The 13,094-nt window shown below is 40.7% G+C and overlaps 1 protein-coding gene across 1 annotated transcript in view; it reads left to right on the forward strand.

The window, feature by feature from the left end:
* The first annotated feature begins 2,799 nt into the window (after positions 1–2,799).
* ANKH (ANKH inorganic pyrophosphate transport regulator) overlaps positions 2,800–13,094 on the forward strand; it is a 56,352-nt gene continuing 46,057 nt past the window's right edge. The window contains exons 1-2 of the mRNA XM_042048650.1: positions 2,800–2,805; positions 6,900–7,191. Of these exons, the coding sequence (XP_041904584.1) occupies positions 2,800–2,805; positions 6,900–7,191 (298 nt within the window). The remainder of the gene's footprint in view (positions 2,806–6,899; positions 7,192–13,094) is intronic.

A 13,094-nucleotide genomic window follows, 5' to 3' on the forward strand; every position in this document is an offset into this window, starting at 1 on the left:
TCTGTACTCATGGACTTAGAAATAGCTTTTGAGAGGAGAATGAGTCTTTGGCATGAGAAGATCTGAAGACAAATAATGTCAGCCCGGAGTTTGCCATGCTTATGTAACATAATCCCAAATGCTTCTCACCTTTGTGGATTAGCTCCGGGAAACCTGAACTAAAAGCTTGCACACTGCTTTGGGAGCAAAGCATTCCCTTGCATGTTTCACCTTAAATACATTTTGGACAATTGATTAGAATCAGTCAGAGGATACCAGGAAAGTCATAATGCAACGGAATATCTCTGACATTAATTTTGCTTTTGTCCTGTTCCCCTATAAGCACTGCTTCCTTAAAAAGGCCAGGAAAAGTTAAGGCTTATGGTCTCACCTCAGGAGTCATGTTTTTCTGCAGACATCAGTGGAAATGGCAGTGGTTTAGGTCTCCATCATACTGGTATTGGGCATCCCCGTTCCATAGACACTGCACAGGGTGTGTGTCCTGAAGGGCTTCCCACAGTCATGGCTCAGCTCTCTTGGCTTCAGGGTCAGTGTTTTCCACATCCCACGGGGAGGCAACCATCTGCAGCAGCTGATTCACCTCTCCAAGATTGCTTTCTGGAACTTTGTCAAGCGTAATTTGAAATGTGCCACCTTTTGGCTTCACTGAGTCTGATTTCTTTCCAGTGGCGCTGCACCACTATCTTCTGTAGTTTGTGTATTTTTCTCTGCCTCATTGTGCTGTAACCTGTTGTTCATGAACCTACACACAGGCAGTAGGTGCCCTAGGGCAGTGGGCCATAGCTGCTCCTCCAGCTCCCAGACATGTCCTCCTCTGCCTTAATTTTTGCAGCAGAAAGGATTTTCCTTTTGCACTGACATGACTTGCCACTGCTGCTCTGGTTATTCCTGCACCTCCTGGCTGTGCCTGTTTAAAAGTGCAGTTCCCAGCTGCACCCCAGGTCAAGTGAAAGCTGCAAGTGCTCTAGAACTATGTTATTTTGGATTTAGGGTATTTATTTAAACTTCTCCCAGGACACACAGCCTGGACATTGGATAGTGAGTGGCTAGTGTCAACAAGTAAAACTGAGATCCTGATCATGGTCACAGAGTAACAGGCATTTCTGTTAGAGTAAGAACATTGCAAAAATGTTCATTCTTGCTTTTCTTTGCTGCTCAGGAAGGTGAATGGGAAAAAACTTGCAATCAAAGGTATTCTAGTGCCCATTGCAACTGATGGAATTCTAGTTTTAATGGCTTGGTTTTTGTTTCACAGGGTATATGGCTTTCTTCTAGGCCATATTCTCATTACTTAAGCAGGCAGAGTAAATTGGATTGATGGGTTTTTTTGTGCACTAATTTTTTTTTAAAGATAAAATGTGACACTTGGCCTGCATTGTGAATTAGAAAGCAGCAAGCAACAGGAGAATCTCAGCTCTCATTTTCAGGTCAGTCCTAATGCTCTTCCAAGGACATCCTCTCCAGAGACAGGCCACACAACACAGAGATGTCGAGGTGTTCCTCTGTCAACACAGGTATTTTGTCTTTCTTCAGGTGGGGTTCAGAGCTCTCTTGCTGAGGACTGGATCATTTCTGTGGGTTGAACCAATGTCAGCACTCAGAGCATTGTGGGTGGGGGTGACTGGCTGTTATCCCACAGCCAGCTTTAGTAACAGAGCAGGGGGCAAGTGAAGGGTTTTAATAGTGGGCTAATAGGAATTGACCTCAGATGGCATTTCAGACATCTGACACATGAGCTACAACAGATGCTGACCCAAAATTAGAGATACTGAATTAGGATAAAAGCACTGCAGAATAAAACAAAACAAACATCAACTACCCAAAGAAAGACCCAAAATAATGAACACTCTTCAGTCATAATTTTCAAGATACAAGGTCTGACTCCCTCTACCCTTGCAGGGCTCTCTTCATACAGTATATTTCTTGAGCCCAAATAAATGTGTGTGTGTGTGTGTTAATTTTCCCCAGTTTTCTCTCAATTCTCTACCTCTGTCCATGGAAGTCCTACACCGACCTGTGTCAGACCACTACTTGTTTATCTCAAATTGTCCATGGGGGCTCCTGTGTTTATGAGAAACCCATCCAGAAGCAGGGATGCAGCTGCAGTAGCTCTCAGGTAGCACCTACACAGTGGCCCCATTAAGCCATGCTTTCAGAGCATCAGATCTGTCGGGTGTCCTTCTGGCAGCACAGTTCCTGCGGTGGCGACAGCGGGAGGCAGAACAGCCAGAGCCAGCTGGTACATTGGATGCTGAAGGTTTCAAAGTGACAGGATTTAGTAAATGAAAACTCCACCAAGAGTCATCAAGAGAGAGATTATTTGACACAGGAGATAAACTGTCCCCTACATCATCCTGCTCTTTAACTGGACACTTTGGTTCTCTTCCATTTTCTTAGGGAATACTAGGTAGGAAGAAAGATATGTGCAGGGAAGGGTAACACATTACGAATGTTTGCTGAACCAAATATACATTTGGCCAAGATACTGCCAAATTGAGCAGGTTTTTGATGTCACCTGTAAGTAGATAACTAGCCTGAACAGACTTGAAAACATCTCAGGCAGAATCCCAGTTTCAAACAAGCCGCAAGAACATGCCAGCTTCCAGTAGGTCACATTCTGCTTTTCTGGGATAAGCAAAATTGAGCATTGACAAGAATTACATTTCTTGGATTTTACTTGCTCCTGTTTAAAACACATGCACTGGGGTCAAGTATTGACTGCACAGTCAGTAGTTAACTTCAAGTGAAGTAGAAAATGTGCCTGTCTAGTTAGATACAGGCCAGTGAAATGTAGGTAGTATGTCGGTAATAAAACAGTTCTAAAAGCGGAAGAAAACTTCTGCAATAGATGTTGCTTTCTTGGTGGATTTTAAATTTTTTTTTTTACTTCTAAACCAATACAAAGTAAAATATCAGTCATCCAGTAGTCTCTGGGAAGGGAGGATCATGGTCAAATGGTCAAACTCTATTGAGCCAGCTTAAGAGACAGCCTTTGAATTTTTGGCAACAGAGGTGTGTAGCCCTAGATTGGAACCAAACCTTTTCTGCCAGCATTAGTGAATAGTGCTAAAAGTTCATGCAAAATAGGACAAGTTAGACCTTTGACATTTTTCTCACAACTGTTGCTTTTCAAATCACTGCCTTTGCATGCAAAGGTTTGTTGGATTCATCCATTATGCATTTATTAGAAATTTGATAGAGGTCTCATATGTTCCTTCTAAGAGGCTGAAGCCAGCCAGCTGCAGTACCCAATTGTAAAGATGTGGTTGCTGGCTTGCAATGTTCAGTGTATTTGATATTCCTCTGACTTGAATCTTTTGGATGGGAATTTAAAAGTGCTAGTCCTCTCTGATTTTTGTGAACGTTAAAGACAGCACACAATTACTCATAAGAAAAGGTTCAAAGGGTTGTTAGCAGGTCCTCTAGTAAAGATTTCATCTTTCCAGTGATAACAAATGTATTATAGAAGACATTGCATAGAAGGAACTGTATATCTTGGTGCCTGCGTTTTTGAGAAGTATTTTAGGAATATGACTTATTTCAGCTAACCTGTCCATGTGTCTACCAGATTCTGCTCTGCCTGGAAGTGTTCTGTAGGATTTTTTCTGTTTTTTCTAAAGGAAGGGTCAGCAATATCTGTGGCTTTGTTTTAATCACATTTGATGAATTGCACTTTACTGTGACATTTTCACCTACTGCTGTATTAGGCTAGTGGTTCACTAAGAACTCAGGAGAAGGTGATGCCACCAACAGTCTGTCTTCCAGCATCTGGTGTTCCTGGCTATCCCATCAAAAATGTGTGAATAAGCCAGTTCAAAATTGGATGACATCTGAAATACATAGGATCAAGCTAACATGCTGTGCTAAATATTGTCATTAATATTATTGCTACCTAGTTCTGTGTGACTTCACCAACAAGCTACACAAATCTTTGCAGAGGTATGCTTTCTTGTGATACAGATGCTACTGATGAACTTTCATTATTGATTTCTGTTCACAAAAAGCGTACAAAATAGAGTCAGATTAAAAAATGGAAACCTTGCCCTGGTTTATATTGCCTTCCTTTATGAAAGATTTAATTGGAAATCTAACAGGAAATTAGACTGGAAGATTACCAACTGCATGGCTGGCATGCTATGAAAGATCAAGTGTCTGTGCCTTTTATATTGCACACAAAAGCAGCTTTATCAGTTATCTGGGATTTCTTGTGAATTTTAGGATATCAAATATGACATCAGCAGCTTCAGCAACAAAAAGATTTGGAAATACATGAGGTAGAAAATCTATGCAAATTTTCATAAGGATTTTGAGAGTTGAGGATGAAGAGTCTTTTACATTGTCATCTTAAAGTGAAAAAAGAAAAGGCTACAGAAGTTAGCCATCCCTAAACCCAGCCCTATTGACTGTTAATTTCCTAAGGATCTTTCCAAAGAAGCATTTAGAAGGATTACTTTTTCAGGGCTAGCCTTTGGAGTATTTCATCATGTCAGCCACACGTTCCACAGGAGTAAAAACTAATGGCAACATATCTCTCACAAAAGTCCCTTTTGGATTTTGCCAGTTTACCTTACCTGGTACACAGGGTGTCTCCAGGGAAGATTACTCAGAAGTTATCTACTTGGCTGTCATTTGTTCATTCAAAAGAGAAAACCAGAGAGGGAGAGAAAGAGGAGTGTTCAAGTCTTTCTGTCTGTCCTACTTAGATGGAAAATCTTAGTTACCCCAGGGCCAAAGTCATATGGAGCTGTTTTCACTGGCATGAGGTCTGTGCTAGGCAAAGATTTCTCTCTCTGCAGAGGGATCGTAGTGCCATGCCTCTTGACAAAATGTTATTTCTTAAAGCCATGTTTATCCCATGACCTTGTCAGAGGTGGATTACCATCCTCCACAGACTCTGGTATTCTCTAGTTGTACAAAGCAGGAAGGAAGCACTTGTGCTTGTGAAACTGCTGGAAATAATTCAGCTGTTTGCATGTGATGAGAAGTTTTTAAACTAGCCTGCCTGACACTGGTTAGCTGTTTCTCTTTAAATTGATGCTGCCAGAAATATTTCAGTCTTGACAGAAGAACAGAGAGGGGGGAGAGTCATGATCAAGGAACCTTTTCTTTGGCATAATTTAAGGCCATTTGTCTAATATTGGCAACAGCATTTGGGAGATTCAGCATCTTTTCAGCAAGTTTAAATTAGAAGATTGTAACCCTGTATACACCTTGATACTGATTACTTCACCATCACAAGTATCATCACAAAAGACAACTACACTTGACTATTCATTTCAGAGGCTATAGTCTTCCACAAGTTGTTTCAATGCAGTTTTGTGCACACACTAGTGCTTTGGGCATCAGCAGATTTAATAAAATTTGAACTTACATCAATGTAATATATGGAATTATCTATATCCCAGGAAAAGTTACACATAGCAGCTGCAGCTATTCCACATCTAACACATGGTGTTTTCAGGAAGGAGCAAACTGGAACAAGACAGATGAAAACATTAGCCTCAGGCATTCAGGTCAGAGCACATTAAAACAGAGAGATTTGGCAGATATCAAGGGTGGGAAAGTTGGTATTTTCTACAGCTTTTTGCTATGTTGACAGTGCAGCTTTATTTTCAAAAATTAAGAATGTTTTATAGAAAGAGTGATAAAAACAGGAAAAATGCTCATTTCTACTTCAGGGATGCAGGTTTGTTTCAAGTCAATGGGAATTCTTGCTTGTATGATCTCTGGAAGGGAAAATAAAGTCAAACAACTGCAACAAAAAGACTATGCTTACATTTGCAATGGAAGGACTTCACCACAATTACCTGATGATACTCTACCTGGTTTGCTCAAGATAAAGTGGTATTAGAACTGCTAATATATATAAGTGGATAGAGTGAGGTTTGGGTGGTGGCTTGGCGAGATGTTCCTGGTTGGCTTCATTGCCATGGCCCTGTCAGCAAACATCAGCTGTAACCCACAGGAACTAAATACTTGTTAAAACAAATCATATTTCATCCTTCATGCTTTTTGAATTTAATATTGTTTTAACAGTTTGCTGCGTGTACCAGATGATTGATGCTGTCACACAGCAGATAAAATTTATCATTCTGTCATTTTTATTCAATACTTTAGAGGCATTTTGGTTCAAGCTGGAATCTGAAGGAATGTTACACATCTTTTATATAGTTCACCTTAGTTATAAAAATAATCCATCTAATTCTCAGTGATTCATTGGCAGACATTTCCTAAACACAGACTAGAATTAATTCGTAAGTTAGTTGTTGTACCTGAATATGTCTTGAAAGACATGGGCTGTATTTCTTTTTAAATTTCTTACAAGGAGATATAAATGAATATGGTATCAAACACAAACACACAAATTCATATATACACAAATATATATATGTCAACTACATGAAAGAAGGTCAGTTATGTTTAATCACATGCATGTTTGGCCTCATTTCATAATGAAAGTCATGGACTAATATCAGCTATTCACAACAATTACATGGGATGTTGTGAGAAGCTTGTTACACGGAAAAAGCTTTTTAGCTCCTCAACTTTGAGCATATGTCAGAGCTTTTACCTGTAAAGATGACCTGCAAGGACTGTGCTCTGTTGAAATCATGGCTGAAACCTCTAAGCAGTATTTCAGTGATTTTGTATTATCCATGACTTTTAGCAGGTCATAAAATTACTTTAAAAAGGAAAGAGACTGACTTCTGGTATAGCAGGAGTTCCATTATATACTTCAGAAATAGATACCTTATCTTCAAGTCTACTTGACTTGAATTTAGTCTATATTAAATTATTTTGCCTGTGTCACAAGTCACAAGTTACTGCTGCTGAATCCCGAGAAATAAAGTCCAGCTTGGGGTGAAGAAAATAACAGCTAAACTTGCTTGTTCCTTCAGAAACCAGACACAGGAGATTATGTGTGGTACCCTTCCACATGCGCTACATTATTTGCTCTTTTTGTGTTTCAACAGGCCTTGAATAGGGGCATCGCTGCTGTCAAGGAAGATGCTGTGGAAATGTTGGCCAGCTATGGGCTGGCATACTCCCTGATGAAGTTCTTCACGGGTCCAATGAGTGACTTCAAAAATGTAGGTCTGGTGTTTGTGAACAGCAAGAGAGACAGGACCAAAGCAGTTTTGTGCATGGTTGTGGCTGGCGCTGTAGCTGCTGTATTTCATACCTTAATAGGTAAGGTCACTTCACGTCTAGTTAATATGACTTTTAATTTGCTTCCCTCAGCCACTCTTCAAACTGCTTAAGCTGTGGGCTTAATATTTCATTTGTAAGTACAACAGGAGATGCAAAAGAGATGAGATCTCTTGGGCTGGTATCATGCCCATCTACACAATTCTTACTGCTTTTTAGATGGGTTGTTCAGGAGCAGATTCCATGCACAGGACTCTCCTGCCTGGAAGAAAAACATGCTGCTGATCTCTTTCAGTCAGGTGTGTGAGCAAAACTTTGGTGAGGTTGACAGGTTGCCTGAAGCTAATAGCTCAGTGATACTGTTTTAGGTAGTGATGATCAGCTAGCAGTATCTGCTGGGTTGATGTGGCAGGACTTCAAGGTGTGCTTGGTAGGGCTGTTTGTCAGTTCTTGGTGGCATTGTTGGTGTACTCCCTCTGTAACTATTCCTTTGCTACCTATCTCACTGTACAAAACTCTCAGCAGGTAGGTGCCAGCATCCTCATTAAAATATCTGATAGTACTCTCTACTGCTGCTAGTCATCATCCACTTCTGTTGAATAATTAATCTGTGAGGAAGAGGTTACTAAGAGCAATTTATACCAAACTGAGACCAACTCCCTGAGTGTACTCTGAAACAAAGAAAATACACAAGCAGACACAAACTGAACATTAAAAGTAAGGCAGCCACAGGATTTGCCAGTTTTTGAGAGCCTGAAAAAATGGGATATCAACTCAAGCATCAGCCACAGCAATAAAAGCCATTTAACTTGGAAGACTTTTAACTTCGTCCTCTCCAAGGACTGCAGTGGATTCTCTGCACCTTCTGGCTCATTCTACAGAGCTGAAACCTCTGGACCTCAGCAACGAGGAACAGGAGATGCTGGAGGAAGAAGCAGAAAGTGCACTACATTGAGCAGGTAAAATCCTAAAAAGCTGAGAATTGTAAGGGGTGGGAGGGAGGAGGTAATGTGGCAGCCCATAGAGGCACATGTTGGTTCACAGGCAGTGGCATTGAATTGCATCACCACCATTAGGGGGTCATTCCATCACAGAAAAATGGGAAATGCAAGTGTAATGGCAATATCCTGTATTGCTGTGAAACCTCAGAGTGGCCTGGAAGTGAGGCAGCATTCATTATCAGGCTGTTAATATCTCAAGAGCTACATGTGCTGCAGTTGATCATATAGCATAGAATAGAATAGAATAGAATAGAATAGAATAGAATAGGTCTATTTCAGTTCCTGTCTGAGTAGGTATAAGATCCATCTGGTAAATACAAATGCCCCCTGCTCTTATCCTTTAACAGGCTGCCAGCTATATTCACCAGCTTTATGTGCCTCCCAAACACTACAGTTTGTTTTCACCATCATATCTCTTATTCCACCACTGGTTCGCAAGCCCTGTGCTATTTAGCTTTGCTCCATGTTATGGTCATAAAAACTGCTTACAGTAATGGCTCACTAGCCAGGGCAACTCTGTGTCAGGAGTTAGCTGTTGCTAATTTTGTAAGCTGAATCCATGCATTCAAGTTAATTTAATTCACTGATACTGATTGGTCACTTCCTAAATATGTTTACATTTGAGGCTGCTTTATTGAGTCACTGTTATAAACTTTGGGCCATTTGTACATTTGGCTCTCATATTTCTTTGCCTGGAATGTTTCTTCAGACCCCAGAGCTGCTCTTCTAGTTGCTCACTTGCTTTCCGGCCAGTCCTGGTCAAAGTTTCTGCCTTTGCCAGCTGGATAGAAAGTTATTTTCTAGTCATCCAGTATTTTATTTTAAGCAAGGATAGATTTTAAGAAAGTTTAAAGTATAACTATCAGATTTCCAGGTGAAAGACATAACCGGATTTTCCATGTGTGACTTCTTATTGAAAGGAGGTGTTTGGAACAACGGTTGGAAAACCTGTCAGCTAAATTTCTTGCCTTTGCTTGGAAGTAGAGCCCTGCTGAGTTCAGAACCTCTGAAATGCCCTCTGCAGATATTAGGAAAAAAAGGAGGCTGTGCTTACCATGCTTTATTAAAGTCCTGAATTAAGGGGCTGGCTGCACACAATCTTTCAGCTTTTTATGGTGACAGGCTGCAAAATATTTTTTGGTATTTTAACTTGTCTATGCCTGAAAATATGCAAAGGCCACAGCAGAGACTGGCAGAGCGCCTGAGGGAATTGAGTTAGTCAGATTCTAGCACCAATTGCCTGGGTGATGCTGCCAAATTCTATGTTCCAAGTTTTCTTTGAACCTGTTTCAAGTCCTGATTATTCTGCTCTGACCCACAGATGCACAGCCTGCCGAGCAGGAAGAAGAGAAGGAGTCCAGTGACAGGCAGCCTCCTAGGACCTGCAAGTATGCCCCAGCAGCTGCAAGCTTATCACAGGCTATCTACAGGAGACACAAATACAGGTTACTGATGCTTGGTGGATGAAAAAGAGAAACAAATAACACTTAGGGGACTGACTTTTTTCCACATGCCGTAAATATAGGGCTAAGGAAGATGACATGTCTGTGTGCCGTGGACTGTCAAAGCCCAGGAAGAAACAGAAAACAAAAAGCCCAAGGAAATAAGGAGTACCAAAACTCAAAAGGAAGAAAACAAGTGGTGGTAGAAACACGGTGACCACAACGAATCACCACATTTCCAACTGTGATAGAGACTATTTGCAGTCTACACACGCAGCTCCTCACAAACAGCTGCCTCTACTCATGGAAAATATCAAACCAGACCGTTTCACCCACCTGACTCATGCTTCATTGCTTCAGCACCAGCTCCCCACTGTTGCTTCCCCACTGGGGCTCACACAATCCTCTGTGCCAGTGACTGGCTGAGCTAAACGACTTGAAGTCACAATTGCAAGCTCTGGGTCCCTAAGTCCTCACCCAACCACATCCTTATGAAGGTCTGCAAAGTCCTCACCAGCAGCTCCTATAGCTCCCCTGTAGAGGTAGCAGTAACAACTGAGAACCAAGTTGGCCAAAGGGATTCAAAACCATATTCTCATCCCACTCACAATGCTCCTGTAAACCTTGTTGGTACAGTATTCCTGGATTTGCTCTTTCAGGTGTGATCTGGAAATAGAATATAGTATTCTGCCTTCCTTCCCTTGGGCTACTTCGAGGGCAGCTACTGCCACCAGTTAGTTTCTTGGTGGGAAGTTCACTATGGAGACAGGGTCTAAAGTGCCTTGTTATTTCAGAGATTGGCTTTTTGGTGGCTGTAAGAAAAGGGATTCAAGATGCTAAGCCTGTCTGTGCATATTTTTGACATGTTACTAAATTGCCAGCTTGACAGAGGAGAAAAGTAATTTATATAACATTATGCTAACATAATGCATTTCTTAGTGTTGCTGGTAAGCCCTCCATACTAAACGAGTCCTTTTAACATCAGTGTTATGAAGGGCATGCACATTTTATTTGGCAATGAACAGCTTTGTTCAACTTTTCACTAGTTTACTGAGAAATAGTATACTGAGAAAGTTTATTTCCTGTTGAACAGCTCCCAGTAGTTCTGGAAATGATAAGGCAGCAGTTACTTTGAGAAAAGATCCTCTTTGCTTTTTACTACACCTGGTTAAAAATGACATGATGGGTCATTGTCATCACCAGGAGAAAAAGGTTGGAGCTTTAGTAACCGGTAAACTTCAGTGTAGGTTACCTTCAGCAGTCTGTAGCAGATTGGAGGCACAGGACATGTGAGTGATTTGTTTCATGCCCATTTATTCCTGTCAGGCTGCTGCACGTGGGCCGTGGATTGCACAGGGGAAAACTTCAGCAGTTCCTAGCGACTCCACTGATACTTTTGAACTTCCCACATGCATGATCACTGCATGTACATTAAAAGTCTCCATAAGAGGTGACACATAGGTGTAATCCCGCCAATTCCAGTGTAACACTACTGGAATTTTCCAGAGACTAGGAGTTACAGAGTGGGTTATGACAAGCTGAGGTATTATTTTTTTTTAGCCAGTCTTATTCTGACAAGACCACTGGACTGGAGTATACTAAACATTTTGCCGTGGAAAAAACTGACAGCACAGGAACAGAAATCAGAATATAATTCAGGCTTGCTGCTTTCTTCCTCCCCCCCCAAATAAAAATAAAATTTTATTCATTAAAAATTTGTCCTTCTGCAGCATCTTCACATGGTCATTGCTAAAGCAGTGACATGCTTCCCTGGCTGCCCCGACCCTTTTCCCACAACAGGGGCAGTTTCTTCTCATCAAGGTACTCAGGACAAAGGAAGGAACCTCCTGACCAAAGCATTTTTGGATAGCAGTGATTGGGTTTCAGTTAAAACAGGCTAATTTTGAGACTTGTGAAATGTTGGCTTATATGAAGATATTTCAGATACCAAAATTCATTGATAGATTTGGGAAAATCAACTAATGCAATTTTGGAACTAGAGCTGAGCACAGAAAAACACGATTGCAGTAATCAGTCTGCATTGAGATGCTCCTAAGCTGTTTTGGTTTTTTTAAATTCATGTATTGCTATAAGCAAATTAAAAATATCACACAGCCTTCAACACTCTGGTCATCTGAGCTTTCACAAGGCGAAACCAGAGGCTTTCTCTTCTGTTTTAAATTCAGGCTAACCAAAGACGTGAAGAAATTTATATACCCTGTGGCACCTCCAAATGAAGATTTGCTATTATTTTTTCACATTTGTATTTTCCTATCTTCCCAAATCACTTAGCTGAACAAATCATCTCAGTGCATTAAGCATGGTTCTAATAACACCAAGGTTGTGGGTTTGATCCCTGTACAGGCCATTCAGTTAAGAGTTGGACTTGATGGTCCTTGTGTGTCTGTTTCAACTCAGAATATTCTGTGACTGAGAAACTCTGATCAGCATCAGTTTTGGCCATGTGAACCATCACTCTGACAAGCAGCAGAATAGATTTGTTACGTCTCAAGTCTCCAAGTTAACTTTTAAAACTGGCAGTAAAGTATGTAAATGGAATGTGTCTAGAAAGACCACACTTTAACCCAAAATCATGCTTTGGTTTTTTTGGGGTTTTTGGTTTGGTTTTTTTTTTCTGGTAAAGCTCATTTTGACATATGTAGCTCCGTGTCTGGAAGTAAACAGCATCACTTCCTCTGAGAGTTTTTCCTTTATGATTTAAGTATGACATGCTCAGTAGCAGTCAGCTCCAAATAACTACAGTACAGCTATTTGTCTGAGACTGCTGGCATCATCAGGAGTGTGTTGTTTTAAGAATGTCTGAAGTTTGTGTGGTAGTAATTGGCTTGATAGAGAAATTGGTGTAGGGACCAGGAGATCCAATTAGGTGTACAGTTTTCAGTGTCATTTCTTGACCTTCTGGGTCTCAACTGGAAAAATCAAAAGCAAGAATTCCTGCTTAACTTCTGTAGCAAAACTGATCCTAAGACACAGCAAAACAAATGAGGTATTAGAGGAGAGCAAACAGGCAGCTTGTCTTGGACTTGGACTTCTCTGTTTTAGTTGAAATGATGCAAGAAGTGGGAAGTGCCATCTGCTTTAGATTCGTGTAATAGTCTCTGGCTCTGTTGTCTGTGTTATTAATTTTGTACCATTCGTCATAATAAGTTTGTAAGGTTGGCCAAGGTTAAGTTCTAATTGCATCAGCAATTGCTTGATTCACAGCTCAGTGGCACATGCCTGTATGTTTGTCAGTGAATCTCAGCTTGCTGAGTCCTTCTTTGTGAGGCTGGAAACATTAATGGATATCAGCAAAAGCGATTGTGTGCTTTCACTGACATGTGAAATAGTTTACTATTTTGAAAATAAAGTTTTAAGTTTAACCATTATGAATTTAAGACCAAAACCACATTAAAAAGTGCAGTTAAACTTTTTTTTGATGGTGGGAGAAAAAAAATCTCTGAAGCTTACAGAGCTCAGTGCTGATATCCCTAAAAATCTT

The sequence above is a fragment of the Corvus kubaryi genome, unplaced genomic scaffold, assembly GCF_017639235.1.
Source record: "Corvus kubaryi isolate FWS band 111438036 unplaced genomic scaffold, C.kubaryi_AGA036_p1.0 68, whole genome shotgun sequence".
NCBI classification, from domain to species: Eukaryota; Metazoa; Chordata; class Aves; order Passeriformes; family Corvidae; genus Corvus; species Corvus kubaryi.